The 21894-nt window shown below is 46.5% G+C and overlaps 2 protein-coding genes across 2 annotated transcripts in view; both read left to right on the forward strand.

Moving 5' to 3' along the window:
- Positions 2262–11735, forward strand: R3HDML (R3H domain containing like). Its single transcript, XM_018057899.1, has 5 exons — positions 2262–2519; positions 5572–5690; positions 5803–5935; positions 7144–7259; positions 10387–11735. Exons 1-5 carry the CDS (start codon positions 2262–2264, stop codon positions 10517–10519), a joined length of 759 nt encoding a protein of 252 aa, XP_017913388.1. The 3' UTR covers positions 10520–11735.
- HNF4A (hepatocyte nuclear factor 4 alpha) overlaps positions 18442–21894 on the forward strand; it is a 66891-nt gene continuing 63438 nt past the window's right edge. Inside the window, exon 1 of the mRNA XM_013968895.2 lies at positions 18442–18923. Within this exon, the coding sequence (XP_013824349.1) occupies positions 18875–18923 (49 nt within the window). The 5' untranslated portion in view covers positions 18442–18874. The remainder of the gene's footprint in view (positions 18924–21894) is intronic.

The following is a 21894-nucleotide window of genomic DNA, read 5'->3' on the forward strand; positions in this document are numbered from 1 at the left end:
ACTCATGCGAGTACACACGCAGGTACAGACATCTGCATGATCATGTACGCATGCGTACACCTGTATATGACACACAAGCCCTCACATGTGTGTCTGCGTGTGCTTGTACACCTATAACAAACACATATACTCTCATAAGCACAGGCACACACACCTAAAGAGCACGCACTCAATTAGATGTGAATTCATTTAATCCTGGCATCAGTGTTGGAAAGAACCTTTATTTCTCCCATTTTCCAGATAAAGCACAAATGGTTAAGTAATCTGCCCAAGGACACCAGTTAGCATAAAAAGGCTTTTTTTTTTTTTTCAAGAAAGAAAAACAAACAAACAAAAAAACCTCAAATACAAAATAATGGAGATTTGAATCCAGATCCACTGGCTTAATTAATTAGGCTGCATGGTCCTATGTTTGAGTGGCCTCGAAGCAAATATTCTAATATTCTCATTGGGCTTTCCCCCCCATGCATCTATATTTGATTTGGTTACAGAAATGACATCCTTTTTACATGCTAGTAGGGTCCTCCCTGGGGTCAGACTTGGATGTGAATCCTGGCCCCACAGCAGACAGGCTGGCTTGATTTTGGACTGTTCCTTCACCTCTTTGGAGACCGGTTTTTCGTCTAAAATAGGGAGGGATCGTATCTGCTTCTGAGGGTTTGGCTGAGCTTGTATACGTCGAGCTCAGCATCCAAGTTCAGCCAGGCTTATTAGATGGGGGCCATATGAAAACTGCCAACTCTGGGGCTGGAGGGCTTTGTGGAGAAAACAGAAAAACACTTTCTGGATGCGAGATGGCCGTAATATGCGGAGTCTGGAAGGCAGAGAAAAGGCTCGGGATTTGAGGTCTCTTGAGGAGAGGTGGTATTTCGTCCGGGAATCCCTGCCTTGACCACACCCCCATCCTGACCGGCAGCTCAGCCCCGGCCCCCTTGCACTTCAGGTGGAACAGCGGAGAGAGGGAGGAGAGAGAAGCCCACGGACCGGCAGGCGGAGCTTCGAGCCTGGCCCGGCTGGAAGGGGAGGGGGCTGGGGGGCTGGGACGTCAGATGCCATCAGCTCTTGGCGGAACGTTTAAGTCGCTGTGCGGCAGGCGGGCTGGGCGTCTGCAGAGGTCCCCTGCCTCCTGGGCCGCCTCCTGCCGCCAGCCTGGGCTGCCCATCCTGGGTACGCGCCCCTGGGGAGCCTGCCGCCTTGTCTCCCGGACCCCTCTCTCTGGTTCTCTTCTCAGTATTTCTTTCTCCATCTTGTCTGTTCTTTCCCCGCCTCTTTCTCTCTCTCTTTGTCTCTCCCATGTTCCTTCTCTTTTTGCCCCAATGTCGTCTCTCTTTCTCTCTCTTTCTGCCTTTTTTGTCTCATAGCTCTTTTCAGGATCTTTTTATGTCAGTAATCTTTTTGTCTCCCTCATTTTCTTTTTCTCTGTTTCTTTCTTTCTGTCTGCCTCTTTCAATCTCTTCTTTCTGTGTCTTGCAAGAGTTTGGGCAAGCTCGGGGAGCTGGTGACGGACAGGGAAGCCTGGTATGCTGCAGTCCATGGGGTCGCAAAAAGTCGGACACGACTGAGCAGCTGAACTGAACTGAACTCCACCCTGAAATTGCAGCAACTTGGGGACAAGAGGGCCCTGGTCGATGCCTCAGGGGAGGTGGGCGCTGCCCCTCTGAGGGCACCGACAAAGCCCGTGTGGAGTGAGATTGGTGCAGAGGATATCCAGTCTGGGGAGGTGTGGGGTCTGCTTCCTGGGCTGGTAGGATGGAACTCCGGCTTTGAAGTGTTGTCTCACTCCAGGGCCTGGTCCGAATTCAGCTACTCTCTGGGCATTTCTTTACTTTTTCTTCCTATCTTAAAAAAAAAATAATATTTATTTGGCTGCACCGGATCTTAGTTGAGGCACACAGGGTCTTTAGCTGTGGCCTGCAAACTCTTGGTTGTGGCATGTGGGATCTAGTTCCCTGACCAGGGATTGAACCTGGGGCCCCTGCACTGGGATCATGGAGTCTTAGCCACTGGACCCCCAGGGAAGTCCCTGTCTGGGCATTTCTTCCCACTGCACCATCCGCTCAGTCCATGGGGTGGGAAGGATGGAGTGTTGCTCCCCGCCACCAGAGCTGTGTTGGAAGGTCTGTGTCAAGCTCCCAGTAGTTAGCATCCTCTGGGGTGGGAAGGCTGGGGAGCACTCAGGGTTTGGTGCCCTCATGACCGTCCCCTCCAGGCAGCCAGCTCTGACTGCACGAGGCCAGACGTGGGACCCCTTCCAGCCAGCTATGCCCCCGCTGCCCGGCACTGTGGGCCTGGCAGGCCTGCTCTTCTGGGCAGGCCAGACAATGAACGCCTTGATGCCCAACGCCACCCTGGCACTGGCCCAGACCAAGGGCACAGCTGTGAGGCCCCTGAGTGGCCTGGGGGTGCCTCGGTACCGGCGGAAGCGCCACATCTCTGCCCGGGACATGAGTGCCTTATTGGATTATCACAACCACATCCGGGCCAGCGTGCACCCACCTGCTGCCAACATGGAGTATATGGTGAGTCCTCACACTCTGCCAGTGCCCTCTCTGGCAAATGCCAGTTGACTCAGTGTGCCCTGGAAGGGCTGGACCATTCACGAGTCTAGCCTTTCTAGCCGGTATCTGGGCCCTGTGAAGTCTGCCCATTTTACAGATGAGAAAACTAAGGCTTTATATGGGTCCTTTCTGCAGGCAGGAGCAAAGGACTGCAATTTATGGCGCATCCTCTGTGCGCCAGGCACTTACACTGAACCCTCTTCCTTCAAGGTGGGATTTATCTGCATTTTAAAGAAATCAAGAAGCAGAGAATTAATTTGTTGAAGGTCACCCACTTGGGATCACACCCCAGATCTGCCAGCTGCTAAAGCTGTTGTCTTAACTAACACAATGCCTTTTCTAAGAATTCTGGCTTCCTGCTGGGGATCCGCAGTGGGTGGGTGGCTGGAGATTTCCCTGCCATTGTCTCTTTGCCCCAGGGGTTTGATGACACTCCCAGTCTGTCCACAAGTCTCTGGAAGTACAATTGGGAGAGATGGGGATTGGTTTCTGGGGTGGGGGTGGAGGGCACAGGCTGGGGGAGAAACAGCAGCTGACCAGCAAAGGACGCTGGGATGTCTTCCTTCAAAGAGGCAGAATGGGGGATCAGGGGAGAAGAGGGTGTCTCACCCCAGCCCCCTACCAGCCTGACTCCGAAGGGGAGGAGGGAACCTTTTTCATTATCGCAGCCCCTCCCCCAGGACCATTGTCCCAAACTAGCCTGTAGAGAGATAGGCCTCCAGCTCACCTACAGATTTCTTTAGGGAAAAGGATTGTCAGCTGCCCCCTTTAAGACGGATACCTGCTCCCTTAACTGCCTGCAAACACTTGTACTTTTGAAATGTGCTCATTCACTTATGTAGCATCTCCTGCTTGGAGCTAGGCACCACTGCTAAGCCCTGTGGACACTGCAGAGAACAGGATGGACAAGGTCCTGTCCTTCACAGAGCTCCCATTTCAGTGGGCATGATAAAAAACAAAGATCAACCATAACATTTATGTAGAATACAACATCAGGTGCAATAAGGTGTTGGGAGGGGTGGGGATGGGAGCCCAAATGGCAGGCAGCTAAAGGTGGGGGAGCCATTTATTTGTTCACTAACTGACTCATCCATTGATTAACACAGTGGCTGGCACGTAGAAGGCCCTCCAGTTTTCAAACAATGACACATTTATTGAGCACCAGCCCTGCGTGCAAAGCCCTCCCTGCAACAGGTGTTTGATTGTTGCATGTATTGTGGAAGAAAGAGAGCTAGACAGTTCCACCAGGAGGGGTCCCAGGGAGGGTCAGTGAGTGTGGGTTAGAGGTTTGCATGCCCCTACCTCAGCTCACCCCTTTGCAGCATGAAGAAAACATTCCTCTGCTTTCTTTAAGAATGGATGAGTCTCACAACTCCGGGGAGATGTCTGGACCCTTCTTTGGGCCTCCCCATTGCTTCACTAGCTGGCTTCAGCCCACAGGACAGGTATCTGGCTAAACATCCCTTGCTCAAGGAACCCTTTCTCTCTATGGCTCCAAAAAAGACCAGATTCCGTTTCACATTCTCACACCAGCCAACTGTAATGATTGCTTAACGTCTCATTTCCTTGCTAGACTGTGAGTCCTTGTTCAATATTTGCTAAATGACAGATGAAATGAAGGAACAAATAATATCTCAGAATCTCAGGAAGTCAGAGTGGAAGGGAACTAGTATTTTTTTTTAAAGTGATCCTTTTTCGAGATATAAAACTTGGGGCATTCACAGATTGGAAAATTAAGAAGCCGTTACAGAGGAGGAGGAGGGTATTCTCTATGCGCTGATGGAGAATCATCGCTAAGACAAACCTATCTGGTTAAATGAAAACAGCAAGGTGCCAAATAGAATGTCTGGCATCCTGCCATCGGTCAAAAAACTTCACATATATATATACATATGTATGTATATGCTGTTTTTCCCTGATGGCTCAGTTGGTAAAGAATCTATCTGCAATTCAGGAGACCCGGGTTCAATCCCTGGGTTAGGAAAAATCCCCTGGAGAAGGAAATGGCAACCCACTCCAGTATTCGTGCCTGGAGAATTCCATGGACAGAGGATCCTGGCAGGCTATAGTCCATGGGGTCACAAAGAGTCGGACATGACTGAGTGACTAACACTTTAGTTGCTGAGTCATGTCTGACTCTCTTGTGACCCCATGGACTGTAGCCCACCAGGCTCTACTGTCCATGGGATTTTCCAGGCAAGAATATTGAAGTGGGTTGCTAGTTCCTTCTCTAGGAAGGATTATATGTGTGTGTATATATATATGTAATTATTATATTTACATAATACATTTTTATTTATATATTAACACAATGATATATAATTATATATATTGCATACATTATATTATATATAATTACATATATTTCTACATATAATCATATATACATTATATATATATATATATATTATATGCTTATGGGTGTGGAATATTTCTGCAACTGGACACAAGAAACTCACGATGATGGTTACCTCCAGGGTCTGGGTGGCTGGAGGGACTAGTATAAGATGAAGATGAAAGACTCTCCACTTCTCCTTTCAACAGCTTACATAGTAAACATGGGCATCCTTTCACTATTAAAAACAAACACATTTTGAATTTTAAAAATTTAATGTTAAACACATTTTCAAATTTTAATAAATAAAAAATCCATTCTCTTCCTATTATCCTGGGCTCAGTCACTTCTAGGGATAGCTGAGAACTCCCAGGCCAATCCCTGGGACCCCCCCCCTCAGAGCAGGGAACCCCAAGCTTGAAGTCCAGTGAAGGAAAAAGGGCATCGGGCTAAGAGTCAGAGGCTAGGTGTGGATCTCAGCCCTTGTGTGGACTTGCTATTGACCTTGAAGTCACAGGCCTTCTCTAAGGCTCAGTTTTCTTAATTAAGTGGATTTATTGCAGTGTTCCCAGGAGATGGAGGAGTCATGATACCATGTGTATTTGCATTTCTAGACACTACTGAGATGGTGGTGGTTTTCCTCCCTCGGGGAATTTCATGGCCTTTCTGCTTTCCCAGGTCTGGGACGAGCGGCTGGCCAGGTCGGCTGAGGCCTGGGCCTCCCAGTGCATTTGGGCCCACGGGCCCTCACAGCTGATGAGATACGTGGGCCAGAACCTGTCTGTCCATTCCGGCCGGTGAGTGAGCCCTCCCTTCACCCCGTCACTTCACTACCCTTCTTCCACTCCATCACTCAACAGCTCGCTGAGCACACAGTCTGAGTTTCTTCCATCGCCTCCACCTTCCCAGGTACCGCTCGGTGGTGGATCTTGTGAGGTCTTGGTCAGAGGAGAAGCGGCATTACTTGTTTCCTGCCCCAAAGGACTGTACCCCGCATTGCCCCTGGCGCTGCCGTGGCCCTGTCTGCTCCCACTATACCCAGGTACCCTTTGTAGGGCTGAAGGGCTGGTGGGAGAAATAGAATGTGGTGGACAGCAACCTGTACGGACTTCCTTTTACATAATGAGCCTTTTCCTGTATATACATTGAACTGAACTGAACTGGATCTTATATTGAGTGTCTTAGGTCAGTGGACCATGTTGTTTGACCCCAAAATGGAGATGTGTGGTCTGACAAGTTCAAGAGTGCCTTTGCTATCAATAGGTCCAAACGTTTCCCAGTATTATCTATTTTCCAAGGCTATGCTATCTTAAAAGTGAAAGAAAAGTGAAGAAGTCACTCAGTTGCATCCCACTCTTTCTGACCCCGTGGACTGTAGCCTACGAGACTCCTCCATCCATGGAATTTTCCAGGCAAGAGAACTGGAGTGGGTTGCCATTTCCTTCTCCAAGGAAATGCCAAATAAGATTACCCAAAAATAATAGTGTATTTTGAGTGCTCATATTGAGATGGTACCACTTATTGTACATAAAAATACAAGGCAGTATAGTGTTATAAGAAACAAGACCAATGGTAGGACCAATGTCTTCTTTTGGAGACCTGCCAATTTCTCTGTGACTTATCTGCAGTAAATGTCAAACACTAGAGAAAATTCCCCTAGGAAATGTGAGGCTTAAGCCAAATGTCCCTCCTGACATCCATGAGATATTATTACCTCCATTTTACCAAAGGAGAAACCGGGCACAGAGCGGTTAAGTGACTTGGTCAAAGTCACACAGCTTCTGATACTGAGAAACTGATCCAAGGCTGTTTATCTTCAAAGTTTGTGTTCTAATCTCCAACACAACAATGATTTTCAAGCATTGTTCACAAGGGGGGAAAGAAGGAAATCTAATTGAACACTATAGAAAACATTAGCATATATCATTCTATATGATAAGATTAAATATTAGTTCATAAAACTTTTGTGCAAGAGGAGTAGGCGTGTGTGTGTGTGTGTGTGTGTGTGTGTGTGTTGGTGCACTGGGTAACAATATAAAACTGTTCTCGCTACTGTTGATTGTAGTAAAAAATAAAGTTTGGGAAACATTATATCAATAGTACCATATGCCTCCATCCTCTCACTTTTGAGACAGTTGCGTCCCCCAGGAAAACCTCAGCTAATGCATCCACCCTGACCTGAGCAAGTGCAGGAACCTTCCAGGCCCAAGTCCTTCTCACAGCCTCCCTTGCCTTGTCCTCCCTTCTCAGATGGTGTGGGCATCTTCCAATCGGCTGGGCTGTGCCATCCACACCTGTGGCAGCATCCGCGTCTGGGGCAGCACCTGGCGCCAGGCTGTGTACCTGGTCTGCAACTATGCCATTAAGTGAGTGCAGCTTTGAGGTCGAGGGGACTCTGGGGCAGGAGGGTGGATCACAAGGTGGAGTGGGCAGGAGTCTCAGAAAAGGAAGACACACAGGACATCTTGCCTTCCTCTGTTCTAAATAACCACACACCATACAGTTTGGTACTGTTAGAGAGTTGATCGAGAATCCTTTTTCTTTACCCCAGCTTCACAGTCAATTGGGTGATAGACAGAGACCAAGGCAGGTGGATAGTGGATAGGCAGTCTCCCTGATGAAGCCAGTTGTGGAGAATGTGTTTTAGCTTTGCCAGCTAAGTGGGCTTGCAAATAGCTCGCTGTTGAACTAGACCTTCACATCCATTAACAAGCAACACTGGACAATCAGAGGCCTCTTCTAAGAATAGTGCTGGCCCCTTCAAGCTTCCCACAAGAAACAGAGCAACCAAGGACACATGCTTCCTGCAACAGGCAGATCCCATAGGAAAGAAAGGGAGGATGCAGTGAGTATGCTCAGCTGCTTCTTCCAGACTCTCCAATCAGCTAGGTGGGAGAGAGGTCAAGAGAAGTCTTTGAGAGCAGGAAATAGACCTGATTCATTTTTATATCCTTTTATTACAGTGATTTCAAACTGTTGGTTTTTCTTAAAGCAGAACTTTCCCTCAAGTGGTTAAATTAAACAAAAAAAGGATAACTTTTATTCCATCATCCCCTGGTGTCTCTACCACCCACATTCCCTGCCCCTAAACTTTCCCTTTGGAAAACTGTGGACTCACAGCATCTGACATAAATCCTGATGCCCACTAGAAGTCTTGGTTGAATGAATGAGTGAACAAACCCATATGAAACCAGAAATCCACACTTTTCTAAGCACTTTGGCTGACTTTACTTATTGTTATTCAGCCATCACTTTTGGAGGAAAAAGATTCCATTTCTGCCTACAAAGAGTGTTTGATGTTTGAGAAAATAAGGCACTGGAATTTGAGAGATCACGAACACTACAAGCTAGTGGTGAGATTATTAGGCCGCCCCGAGCAAGATCCTGGGGGGCTGATTTTAGGCCTTGAGGTGGATAAAGAGGGAGAAAAAAGAACTCTGTGGGTTGGATGGAGAAAAGAGCTGTGGGAAGATCCGTGTGTAACCTGGATCCATGTGCCACTAGGGCAGTCTGGAAAGTGAAAGTCGCTCAGTTGTGTCCAACTCTTTGCCACCCCATGGACTATACAGTCCATGGAATTCTCCAGGCCAGAATACTGGAGTGAGTGGGTAGCCTTTCCCTTCTCCAGGGGATCTTCCCAACCTAGGGATTGAACCCAGGTCCCTTGCACTGCAGGCGGATTTTTTACCAGCTGAGTTATCAGGGAAGCCCAAGCAGTCTGGAAGGCCTGACCAAAACTGTAGTTGTGATTCATAAGCTAGAGGCCAGCAAACTACAGCCTACAGCCCAAAATCCAACCTGCTGCCTATTTTTATAAATAAACTTTTATTGAAACATGACCACGACATTTGTTCACATATCCCTAGGGCTGCTTTCATACAATAAAGACATTTGGCCCCCAAAGCCTAAAATATTTACTGTCTGGCCCTTTATATAAAAAGTTTGCAAACTCCTGCACAGGCAGTGGGAAACCACTAAAATTCTTGAGCAGGAGAATGATGGGATGAAAGTTTTTTCTGTTTGTTTGGCCATGCCTTGAGGCTTGTGGGATTTTAGTTCCCTGACCAGGAATCAAACATGGCCCCTGAAAGCACCAAATCTTAACCACTGGATGGCCAGGGAATTCCTGGTTTCTTCTTTTTTAAAAAACTGCTTAATTGAGATATAATTCACATACCATACAATTTATCCATTTGAAGTGTACAACTCAATGGGTTTTTGGTGTATTACATTATTCATTTTTTTCAATCTAGGTAAAATATATATATAAAACATAAAACTTGCCATTTAGCCATTTTTAAGAACTGTACACTATTTTGTGGCATCAATTGCATTCATAGTGTTGTACAAGCATCACCTCTATTTCCAAAATGTTTTCATCACCCCAAAGAGAAACTGTTACCTTTAAGCAATGGCTCCCTATCCCCCCACCTCCTAAAATCCATTGAGAAGATTAACTCCATAGTAGGTAGGATGGTTTTTGGATAAGACTGTCCACAAAAAATAAATGTACAGCAGAGGCCACAAAGAAGTTTCACGGGCATGTCCCCCATGTTTGAATTACACCCAGTATCTAATTATTCCAGTTCTTATTTGCATATCACCTTGTAAGTTACAGGGGCTTCCCACATAGCTCAGTTGGTAAAGAATCTGCCTGCAATGTGGGAGACCTGGATTCAGTTCTTGGGTCGGGAAGTTCCCCTAGAGAAGGAAATGGCAACCTACTCCAATATTCTTGCTTGGAGAATTCTATGGACAGAGGAGCCTGGCAGGCTCCAGTTCATGGGATCGCAAGAGTTGCACACGGCTTAGTGCTATCTTTCTTTCTTTGTAAGTTACAAAGTGTTTTCGCATAATTTTTATGGATACCATTTCATTAACTTATTCAGAGGATAAAATCAAGGCTCAAGAAATGAGGTAGTTTAGGGACTAAACTACCCTGGTGGTCCCTGGGTAAGTGGCTAAGTGGTCCAGTGGTTAAGACTTCATCTTCCAACGCAGTGGGTGTGGATTTGATCCCTGGTCAGGGCCAAATACCGAAACATAAAATAGAAGCAATAGTGTAATAAATTCAATAAAGACTTTAAAAATGCCCCACATCAAAAAAAAAAAGAAAGAAAGAAAGAAAGAAATGAGATGGTTTATTCTGTCACCAGCTGGCAGAACCAGGATCAGAGCTCAGATCTGCTTGTTGGAGAGGGGAGGGAGGGATTTCTTTGGGGAGGTGGCTGGGGTGGGGTGGTTGTGTGGAAGGAATCAAAAAAATCACACTTCGTGGGGAGCTGCTTATCTGCCAAGCCAGGTGCTTGGATATGCTCATTCCTGTGCGGGAGGAATGTCTTCTCTTGGTTTTAGAGGTGAAGAAACTGAGGCTTGCAGTCGTGACGTTACAGGGCCAGTCAGCGGCCCTGCTGATATTTGAAAACCTGTGTGAAGGTGGCTCATGTATCTGTACCCCCCCACCCCGCCTCCCTGGGCCCTCTTCTCTTCTAGGGGTAACTGGATCGGAGAGGCACCGTACAAGACGGGGAGGCCGTGTTCCGCCTGCCCACCCATCTACCAAGGCAGCTGCAGCAGCAACCTGTGCTTCTTGAGACGCAAGTCCAACAAGCTTCTGTGGTTCTGAATTTTCCATGGGCTCTGGCAGGCCTCCGGCTGGGCCTGACGCTCCAAGAGTCCCTTCCCCAAGACAGGGTCAAGGAATACTTTTTTAAGGATGTGAGTTGGGCTCACTTCACCTACCTGAATCTTCCCTCCTGTTTCCATTTCCTAAGCGTCCAGCATGTACCAGGAGAAAACAGCCTCCTTGCTTTCCTTCTTACCTGTTACATCTTTTTCTCCTCCGGCCTCCGGGAAAGAGGCCTGCATCCTCAATTGACTCAGTTCTCAGAGAGCCAGGGCTGGAAGAAGCAGTGGCAGCAGCTTTTGGACTCTCAGGCCTCCAACCCGCAAGTCTTTGTGTATCCAATAAACTACCTTCATTCATTCAGTAATAGCCAACCAGCTTCTGGGCCGTCTTGGTGAGCCAGTGGTCTCCCTCTCTGATTTGGGACCATTTCAGTTGCAAGCTTTTACAAAATAACTGTAGTTAGCTTGTGGACAGCCCACCCCTAGTGTACGTTGCTGAAGCCACTGCAGGGTCCAGGCACCTTTTTTACAGGTGGGCACACTGAGGCTTAGCGAAAGGGCATGACTTACTGAGAGCTGCATGGCTTGTCTGGGAAGGTACCCAGGTTGAAGCCCAGGCTCTGACAGCTCCTTCAGTCTGTTCTAGACACCTCTCTGAATGCTCAGAACTGACAAGCTAAAAGCAAAGCTCACCTGAGGGAATTCTCTCTTTTAAGGCTTTTTTTTTTTTTTCTTCCTGTGGCTCTCTCTGTCTCTCTCTCCTTTCTTTATTTCTCCCACAGAATCTCATTCTCATTCCCAGAAACCTCCCCTCTCCCCACCCCACCCAGTTATCAAAACACACAAAAGACCTTTTGTCTTTAGAGATAGTAAAATCTCTCCCTCAGACCTTGCCCTCCAGCTGGGGCCCCCTCCCTGCCTGGCTGAAGAGAGCTTCATTCAAAGACCCGGATGGAAAACAAGCCCCTTTTCACAGAGTCCCTACATGATCCTGGATGGAATGAGTATTCTTCCCTCTTGGACATTCCCACCTAGTCTACGACCTGTAGCTGTGTCTCCAATATCACCTTCCTCCGCCCTCAATAAAGTTCTCTGACATCTCATGCAGTGGCTCTTTCTGGTCCCCGTCTTGGTCCTCAGGAGGGTCAAAGAGGAGAGAAGGAAGCGGAGCAGAGGACATGGGCTGTGGGGAAACCAGCTCAGGAAGAAGGCCGAAAGGGCTTCCTTGATGGTCCAGCGGCTAAGCCTCCGAGCTCCCAAGGCAGGGAATCCTGGTTCGATCCCTGGTCAGGGAACTAGATCCTGCATGCTTCAGTGAAGAGCCTGTATACTGCAACCAACACCTGGCACAGCCAAATAAATAAAGAAGACCAGGTGCTAACAGTCCCTCAGCTCCTGCTTTGCACCAAGTACATCAGCTGGATCACAGGTGCAGGTGTCTGACTTCTCACTCCACTTTACAACTAAGAAAAATGAGACTTATCAGCAGTGCCCATTTCCAAATGCTGGAGATGCATGAAATAAGAAAAACAAGGACGTAGTTCTGAATTCATTATTCTCAGATTATATTCTTCCTAGTTTTTTTGGAAGGAGGAGTATTAAAATGTCCTTTCATGTATCACACAATGGTGATAATGAATGTTAGATTTCCTTAAAAATTATTAATATCCTTATGTGGCAGGTGGGGGAATGACTTGCCAACCCTTTGTCAAATTCCCAAAATGTTCTGGAAATTTTTTTTTAGATTTAAAGAAGTTTATTTATATATTTAGCTGCACCAGCTCTTAGTTGTGGCATGTGAGCTCTTTAGTTGAGTTATCTGGGATCTAGTTCCCTGACCAGGAGTCGAACAGGCCCCCGGCATTGGAAGTGTGGAATCTTAGCCACTGCACTACCAGGGAAAACCTTGTTTTGGAAATTTAAGTGGCAGGTGACCCTCTGGATTCCATGACATGTATAAGTTCAGAGAGCTAGTAAGGAGCAGATACGGGATTTGAATTCAGCTCCCTCCGATCCCAATGACTATGCTCTTCGGAGGCCCCTGATTTGCCTTCCTATGTCCTGAGTTAACAGGATAACCAGAGTAATCACCGTTGGCATTTATGAGATGCTGAGGACACTCTTAATCTCATTAAATTATCCTGCTATGTATTGATCTTATTCCCGTTTTATGGACATAAAAACTGAGGCCATAGAAGTTGGGTCTGAATATGCTCTGTATGACTCCAATGTCCAGAGTCACTCTCCTGGTCCCCATCTAGGTCCTCAGGGGGGTCAAAGAGGAGAGAAGGAAGCGGAGCAGAGGAGATGGGCTGCGGGGAAACCAGCTCAGGAAGAAGGCCGAAAGGGCTTCCTTGATGGTCCAGCGGCTAAGCCTCCGAGCTCCCAAGGCAGGGAATCCTGGTTCTCAGCTAAGAAGGGAGAAACCAGGGACTGGACAAAGGTAGAAATGATGAGGGGTTTCCCTGGTGACTCAGTGGGTAAGGAATCCACCTGCAATGCAGGAGACCCAGGTTCGACCCCTGGGTTGGGAGGATCCCTTGGAGAAGGAAATGGCTACCCATTCCAGTATTCTTGCTTGGGAAAGCCCACGGATAGAGGAGCCTGGTGGCTATAGTCCATGTGGTCGTAAAGAGTCAGATACGACTTAGTGACTAAACAATAACAGAGAAAATGAAGCATAAAGTGCCATTGGGAATTACAGAAGACCTCCTGGATCCCCCATTTCTGAAACTGTCTCTGAGAAGACCCCAGGTCAAAGAAGGAATCAACCAAGTGGGCTTGCTTGTGTTTATCAAGCCTTGGCCCCTACAGATGCGGCAGTGAGAACTCCAGTAGTACTCTAGCCTGGCTAAGCCGCTGTTCCAACTGAAGCTGGTAACTTTTTTTAAATTGAAGGATAATTGTTTTACAGAATTTTGTTGTTTTCTGTCACACCTCAACATGTATCAGCCAGAGGTATACATATATCCGCTCCCTTTTGAACCTCTCTCCCATCTCCTGCCCCATCCCACCCCTCTAGATTGATACAGAGCCCCTGTTTGAGTTTCCTGAGCCATACAGCAAATTCCCATTGGCTATCTATTTTACATATGGTAATGTAAGTTTCCATGTTACTTTTTCCATACATCTCACCCTCTCCTCCCCTCTTGAAGTTGGGAACCTTTGCTGCAAGAAATCTGAAACAGTTCTTAAACCTCCGTAATATTTTATGCTTCTTGAAGATCATTCATTTGCTCATACATTCACCAGCCAAGAGAGTTAAGAGCATGGACTCTGAAACCAGAATGCCTGTACAAATTTAACACAAAGTGGCCAAGTGTGCTTGGGTAAGTCAAGATCTTAACGCCTCAGTCTCACCTGTAAATGGGGACATAAATTGTATCTGCCTCATGAGGTCCTTCAAAACATGAAATGAATCAATACGTAGAAAGCATCTGGGACAGTACCTGGCACTAGTGTAGACAGTTGCTTTAAAAGTTCGATGTCAAGGGACTTCCTTGGTGGTTCAGTGGCTAAGATTCCCTGGTCACAGTGCAGGGGGCCCCAGTTCGATACCTGGTCAGGGAACTAGATCCCACATGCCACAACTAGAGATCAAAAACCCTGCATGCCACAACTAGGAAGGAGATGTTGTCACTGAGATGGGAAAGTAAACTACGGAGGGAGGTTGTTTTTTTTCCTTTAATAAAAGACATATCATAGCATATTTACATATTGATAGGATTCTGCCTCTAGAAATTTGACCTACAGATAAACTCCCACATCTGACACAGGACACTTGAAGTTTATGAAGACATTCACTGTAGTGACAAAAGCCTGGAGACAACCTAAGTGTCCAGCAAGAAAAGACTAGAAAAATCATTTATGGGACATCCACACAGTACATAGCCACTCAAAGAATGAGGTGGGTATGCTGGTGTGGAGATGGCTCTTAGAGACCGAGGAGGTGACAGAAGGGTGTGTTTCACATGTTCCCATGTGTTTATGTGCATTTACATGTGTGTATATCCAAATGGGCTTGGGTTGCCATAACAAAATACCATGGACTGGGTGACTCAACCAAGAGAAAAAATTTTCCCCAGTTCTAGAGGCTAGAAGTATGAATTCAGGATGCCAGTATAGTTGGATTCTGGTGAGATTTCCCTTCTTGACTTGCAGACAGCTACCTTCTCAGCTATCTGAGTAGGTAGGGGAGGAGAGGGGTGTACTCTCATGTCTCTTCTTTTTAAAAAAAAAAAAAATTTTTTGGCCGAGCTGCACAGTGTGTGGGATCTTAGTTCCCCGACCAGGGATCACACCTGCACCCCCTGCTTTGGAAGCACAGAGTCTTAACTACTGGACTTCCAGGGAAGTCCTCTCATGTCTCTTCTTATAAGGACATTAACCCTATTGAATCAGGACCCCACTAATTTAACCTTAATTACATTCATGAATATTCATTGGAAGGACTGATGCTAAAGCTGAAACTCCAATACTTTGGCCACCTGATGTGAAGAACTGACTCATTGGAAAAGACCCTGATGCTGGGAAAGATTGAAGGTGGGAGGAGAAGGGGCCGACAGAAGATGAGATGGTTGGATGGCATCACCTACTTGATGGACATGAGTTTGAGTAAGCTCCGGGAGTTGGTGATGGACAGGGAAGCCTGGTGTGCTGCAGTCCATCGGGTCATAAGGAGTTGGACACAACTGAGCGACTGAACTGAACTGAACTGAACATCCATAAAGGCTTCAAATACAATCACATTGGGGGTTAGATCTTCAACATATGAATTTGGGGGAACACTTTTCTGTGCAGAGCAGTGTCTATGTGTATAATTTCTGGATATATATACAAGAATTTGTTTAAAAGTTCAATAGTGGGACTTCCCCAGTGGTCCAGTGGTTATGATTCTACGCTTCCAATGCCGAGGGCCTGGGGTTCAATCCCTGGTCAGGGAACTAGATCCCACATGCCTCACCTAAGACCTAACCCAAACCCAGTGTAGTCAAATAAATAATAAAGTGAAAGTCAATTAGTCATATCTGACTCTTTAAAAAAAAAAGTTCAATAGAGTGAGATGCGGGAGTAAGGTAAGAGAAAAGCTTTTATTTTTCATTATATGCTGTTCATAAAATTTTCATTTTTAACACATGAATGTACTAATGGCTTCATTTATAAAACTAGTGTAAAGCAAACAAAAGGCAAAAGAAAGCTCATATCACTTGCTTAAATTAAAAAAGACTGACAACAGCTGGGACTTCCCTGGTGGTTCAATGGTTAAGACTCTGAGCTTCCAGTGCAGGGGCATGGGTTCAATCCCTGGTCAGGGAACTAAGATCCCACATACCATTTAGGGTGTTGCCAAAAAAAATAAGTAAAATTGACAGCGACAAATGGTGATAAGGATATGGAGTAAAAAGGGAGCTCTCTTCCCCGCCCCCCCCACCGGCAGTAATGAAAAACTGTATGACCACTATAGATAATAGGTTTGGAATTTCTTATAAACTAAACATACATACATACACATATATATATATCATAACAACCAGCAATTCTTCTAGAAATTTAACCAAGAGGAATGAAAACATATGTGTAGAAGAAGACTTGTCCATGAAGGCACATCACTGCTTAATTCACAATTGTCTCAAACAGGAGATAACCCCAAAGTCCATTACCAAGTGACTGGGTGAACAAATTTCAGTCTATCTACTCAATGGAATACTACTTAGCAAGAAAAAAGTACCAGGACACAAGTGAAACTCACAAATATACTGAGCAAAAAAGCCAGACACAAGAGTAAATGCCCTTCTAGAACAGACAAATGCCATCCTAGAAAAGACAAATCTAATGTAGTGTGACAGAAAGCAGATCAGCAGTTGCTTAGAGTGGGAGGTGCTGGGGGGATTAATTGCAGAGGAAAAAAAAGGAACTTTAGGGGATGATGGAAATGTTCTGTGTCTTGATTAAGGTTATAGTTACATAAGAATATACGTCTGTCAAAATCATAAAAGTGTACACCTAAAATTTTATTATATACAGATTATACCTCAATGAAGTTGATTTTTAAAGCCTAAAGAGGGAGAGGTTGAATATATAAGGGAACTTACATGGTCATGTGGGGCTCCTGGGCAGTGGGAAGAGGGAGGGTGTGGACCCATGTGGATCAGGAGGGAAAGAGGTGAGCAAAGTGCAAATGCAGGTGAATTTTTGTGGGGACTTGAGGCTGGTCCAGGTTGAAGGCTCCTGTTTTCTCTATGAAGAAGGGAAAGCCTCAGCCTCCCGAGAATGAGATGGACAATTTCTGGAGTAAGAAAAGATCTGAAGTAGGGGTAGAAAATGGAAAAGCTAGGAGAAGAGAAACAGGGTAGAGGTTCCGGGCATTGTGGAAGAACCCATCGAAGTTTGTGATTATGAATCTCTGGTGGCCGCCAGCTGTCTGTCTACATGATTTTTAATTTTTTCAACAGTGATTGGCAGCTGGCGTGTAGGCATAAAGAAAGCAATATACATAGGTTCATCCAGGGTTGGGTTTTTGTCAGATGGTTAGAAGTAAGAGAGAAACTAAGATGGACTGTGGGCTACAAACTTGACAGGGGGAAATGAAGGGAGGGAGGAAACGGAAGGAAGGAAAGGCTGGATACACACCAGTGTCCATCAAGAGGGGATGGGAGGTCCCGCTGAGGTGACTGAGTGAGCATACTGGAAAAAAGAGACTGCGGACAGAGAGAAATAGATCAATTAGCTGTTTTATTTATTTATTCAATATTTTCAAAAATTTATTTATGTATTTATCTCCTTGGCTGGGTCAGGTCTTAGTTGTGGCATGCGTGATCATTTTTTACTTGGAGCATGTGACCTCTTAGTTGCTGCATATGGGATCTAGTTCCCTGTCCAGGGATCAAACCCAGGACCCCTGCAATAGGAGAATGGATTTTAGCCACTGGACCTCAATTAGCTATTTTAGAAGTGAAGCAACATGTGAGGTAGGTGTTACTATGGGAAAATGAAATACTGTACCCAAATCCATACAGCAAGATAATGATGATGGAGCTGGGGTTTTCTGATCTTAAGTCCCACGTTTTCCTGCCTCTCATTTGAGCATCCCCAATATGATGAAGACCTTGAGCTCAGGATCCCAAGTCAAGCTGTGAACCCCAACATTGTAATAAAAGAAATGGGGCTAATCCCCCAAAAGCCAGATGGTAGCCTACTGTATAGAACAGCTAAGATGTAAGATGGTTCTGCATTCTGAGACCAGAATGCAGATTTGGGCAGGAGATTGCGTTTTGTGAGGCAAAGGAGACCCATGGACCAGTGGAAGGAGCAGGCAGAGTGCCTCTGCCCCACAGGCCTGGAGGCAGACCTGTGTTTCCCCATTCCTCTTAGCACTCACCATCTGTAATAGTATCTTTGAATAATATCTTTTTTAAATGTATTTATTTAGTTATTATTTATTTGGCTGTGCTGAGTCTTAGTTGCGGCATGTGGGCACTGGTTCCCTGACCTGGGATTGAACTCAGGCACCATGCATTGGGAATGTGGCGTCTTCACCACTGGACCACCAGGAAAGTCCCTGAACAGTATATCTTTAAAAGTTATCCAATTGATGCCCATCTCCTCCATTAGTCCACAATTCCACAGGCTCAGGGGTGACGTCTCTTTGCTCATTTCTATATCACTGGAGTCTAGCACAGAGCTCAGTATACAGTAGGCACTCAAAAAATATACGTTAGATAATGGAGAGATCGTGGGTTGTCATTCTAACTCCTCTTTGTACCAGCTGGGAGACTCCGGGCAAGTAACTTCTTCCTTCGCCTCAATTTCCTCATCCTAAATTTTAAATGTGGCAATGCCTGTATGCAACTCTCAGCATCCAGTAGGTGCTCAATAAATACACTCCCCCCAGCCTCCTCCTTTTCTCCTCTACCCCTCCCTCCTGGCCTCTTGCCACACCCATTGTTTGGAGCCATAAAACCCAACCCAGGTTGGACTCTCACCTCCTCATCCCGTCCTGGTCAGTCCTTTCCCTAACGTTGGGGGTGAAGGGGCTGGTATCCCCTATATTCTGGCTCCAAGAGCCTCCCAACCCCAAAGGGCAAGACTGGGGCCCTAGTGGACCTCTGGTCTGGCCAGGTTGTCGTTGCCATGGCAACAATGACAGTCCCCAGCCGCAGGTTCCCTAAGTGACTGGTTACTCTTTAACGTATCCACCCACCTTGGGTGATTAGAAGAATCAATAAGATAACCGGGCGGTGGCAGCTGGCTGCACTCACTGCCTTCCTGGTGGACTGGCTCCCGCTGCTGCCGCTGTGTGCCTGGGGCCCCGGCTCCTCCATGCCCCCGGGTCTCCGGCTGGGTGGGCTCCGCCATGGTCAGCGTGAACGCGCCCCTCGGGGCTCCGGTGGACAGTCCCTATGGTGAGTGGGGTCTGTAGCTGGGGCTTAGGGAAGCCTGGACGTGGTGGGACCACCGTTAAGTTTGGGAGAGCATGGGATGGCCCTCCGTGTGTTTCCTAGGGCTCCGAAGACCCTTAAGGGCTTCTCCAGAATGGCAGGAAGCCTCCGGGAGGCGAGTGACCTCTTGACTAAGCTCCTAAACTGAGGCCTGGCGTATCCAAGTGTGGGAGGCGCTCCGAGGGGCCGCGGGAGCCCAGGGGAAGGGGCTCGGCTCATTTAGCCCGCCCAGAGAGACTGCCTTCCTAGGGATGCATCGCGAAGTATTTCTGAAATTCCACTAAACGTGGGGCTGAAGCATCGTTCCGACTTTGAAGCACGCAGAGAGGCTTGCGGGGCCTCGGCCTCCGAGCTGGCTTCGGGTCTAGGTGGGATGCGACCCAAGGGGAGAGTTGGCTGGCCCCGAGGCCCGTCAGCTCTGGATCATTCTGCAAGGGAAAGCCGTAGAAAGCAACGCACAGAGCGGGGCACTGGAAAAAGAAAACCATCTTTGCTGTAAGTGTGTAACTTAGATGCGGGATAAGGGAAGAGTGTGTCCGCTGATGGTGAAGCGCAGGTGGCTTTGATGTTCGGCGTGTAACTCCAAAATTGGAGGTAACCCCAAACGTCCGGCAGTAGCGGATGGGTAAATAAAACATGATGCCTCTTTAAGATGGAATATTATCCCGTTGTTGAAAAAAAAAAAAAATTGTGTACAGATAGGGAAGGACCTTCAAGTGCATTACGTGAAAAAAAAAAAGTAAGCTGAAGAGCCTATAGCATATGACATTTCTGATAACAAAACAGATATAGGCATATGTATATACCCACACGTTTGTGTTTGCGTTGAAAATTAGCGGAAGGATACAAAGAAACCGATAACAGACCTTTGTTTCAGAGGGAGGAAGTTCAGGTAAACGTTTGGTTTCACTTTTTTTGCACATTTTGGATTTTCAAAAAGTAGGTGAATTTTATAAACTGATTCATTCACACGCATGTGCAGAGCTTGGCCTCTGAAAATCCAGTAAATCTTGGCTCTTGTTCCGTGACTTTATACAAATTGCTCATCATTTGCGGGCCTTGGCTGCCTTCTCTCTGAAGGGGACAGAGGGTGTTTTAGGGACACCCTGCAGGTCTAAAGGAAGACGAGAGTGTGAACCCTCCCGCTAAGCCCTCAGCTCCTCGCATATCCTAAGGACAGTTCGTGTTACTTGATATCATCAGGGGCTGAGAGAAGATGGCCTCAAGGAATCAACCTGGTCCAGGGGAATCTTCGCCCTTTGACCCAGCATCCAGGAGCAGTGTGAGATGCAGTGGAAATAGCTGAGGCTGAGGAACCAAAAAAAAAAAAAACAAAACCAAAAAACCGCCTGGGGCCCTATCCTGTAGGTCTGTGTGACCTTGGGCAAGTGACTTCCCAACTTTCAATCTATTTCCTCATCTGCAAAATGGAGAGAACAAGACCTATCTCACAGGGGGTGGTGGCTAGAAGAGATTGCATAGCTAAAGGTCTGGGCATGCCTGAGGGGCTTAATCCAAGGTTAAAACACAGGTGTGAGACCTGGCTGATCCTGTAGCTGGAGGAAGACTCATCGTCTCCCAGTTGATCAGACAGGGATGGATGGATGGATGGATGGATGGATGGATGGATGGATGGATGGATGAATATTCTACTCCAATTACTGAATTTAATTTTCAAAACGCTTGTCTCAGATAAATAACACTATTATCTCTAAGGATAGAAGAGAAAACTAATGTTTACGATTGTTTTTAAAAAATCATCTGACTCAGTTGTCCATCTGTACTGACCCCTCTTGGCTCAGCTACAGGTATGGCTGGGCAGAGAAAGGAGGGCTCTCATGTTCGGGTTTGCAGCACGCATCAACAAGAGAACACTGCTGTCCTGGAAACGAATGGGCATTTGCGGGTCTGTGTATTTGTGTGTGTGTGACATTGACCAAAAGACCTTGCTTTTTAGATAAAATAAATCTGGGTTAGATTCTGGATCTGCCTCCCACCCCCGCCCCCCCAAGCTGTGTAACCTACCTTTTTCTGAGTCTCAGACATTTCATTTGTAAAATAAACGAGAGCAGTCTGCTGCGAGGCTCTGGGAAAGATGCACTTACTGATTTTAAAAACAAAAAAGTACTTTGAATAAAATCCTTTCTTTTGAAATTCTCCATTGGGGATAATAATAGTCTCTAAAGGTTGCAATCACCAAGGTAAATTGCTGGGTAAGCAACATTGTTCACAGCAGAGCCCTGGGAGAGGTGATGGAGGGCAAGGCTGTGGTTAGGATCACAGGAATGAATGAATCTGCAAGTGCTTAGAATAGCGCCTGACCCAGAATAAGCGTGAAATCAATCCCAAATGCTGTCTCACATTTTTAAACCTTAGTAGGATAAAGATAGTCTTCTTTTTTTCTTCTAATTTTGTTGATTTATTTTTGGCTATGCTGGGTCTTCTTTGCTGTGTGTGGGCTTTCTCTAGTTGCAGCAAGCAGGGGCTACTCTTCATTACAATGTGCAGTCTTCTCATTGAGGTGGCTTCTTTTGTTGTGGAACACAGGCTTCAGTCACTGTGGCTTAGTTACTCCGAGGTATGTGGAATCTACCTGGACCAAGGATTGAACCCATGTCCCTTGCATTGGCAAGCGAATTCTTAACCGTTGGACCAGCAGGGAAGTCCCAGTAGGAGAGTCTTTAATGGACTGTCTTCCGGGTGGTGGTCCTAAGCAAACTTGACCCTTCGCTGGTCTTGAAATGCATCCACGGCACACTGAGTTCTGTTCTGTAGTTCTCATTACTGGTCAAGTCACTGTGTGCACTGTGGCATCTGTCTCCCCAACTAGACTATAAACTCCATGAGGCCCTGGACCTCAGTGCTTTGTTCAGCCTTCCTTGTCTCACATGGTGACTGGCACAGAATAAGTGCTCAGTAAGTAATCAGTTGGGCT

This window comes from Capra hircus, chromosome 13 (genome assembly GCF_001704415.2).
Source record: "Capra hircus breed San Clemente chromosome 13, ASM170441v1, whole genome shotgun sequence".
Taxonomy (NCBI): domain Eukaryota; kingdom Metazoa; phylum Chordata; class Mammalia; order Artiodactyla; family Bovidae; genus Capra; species Capra hircus.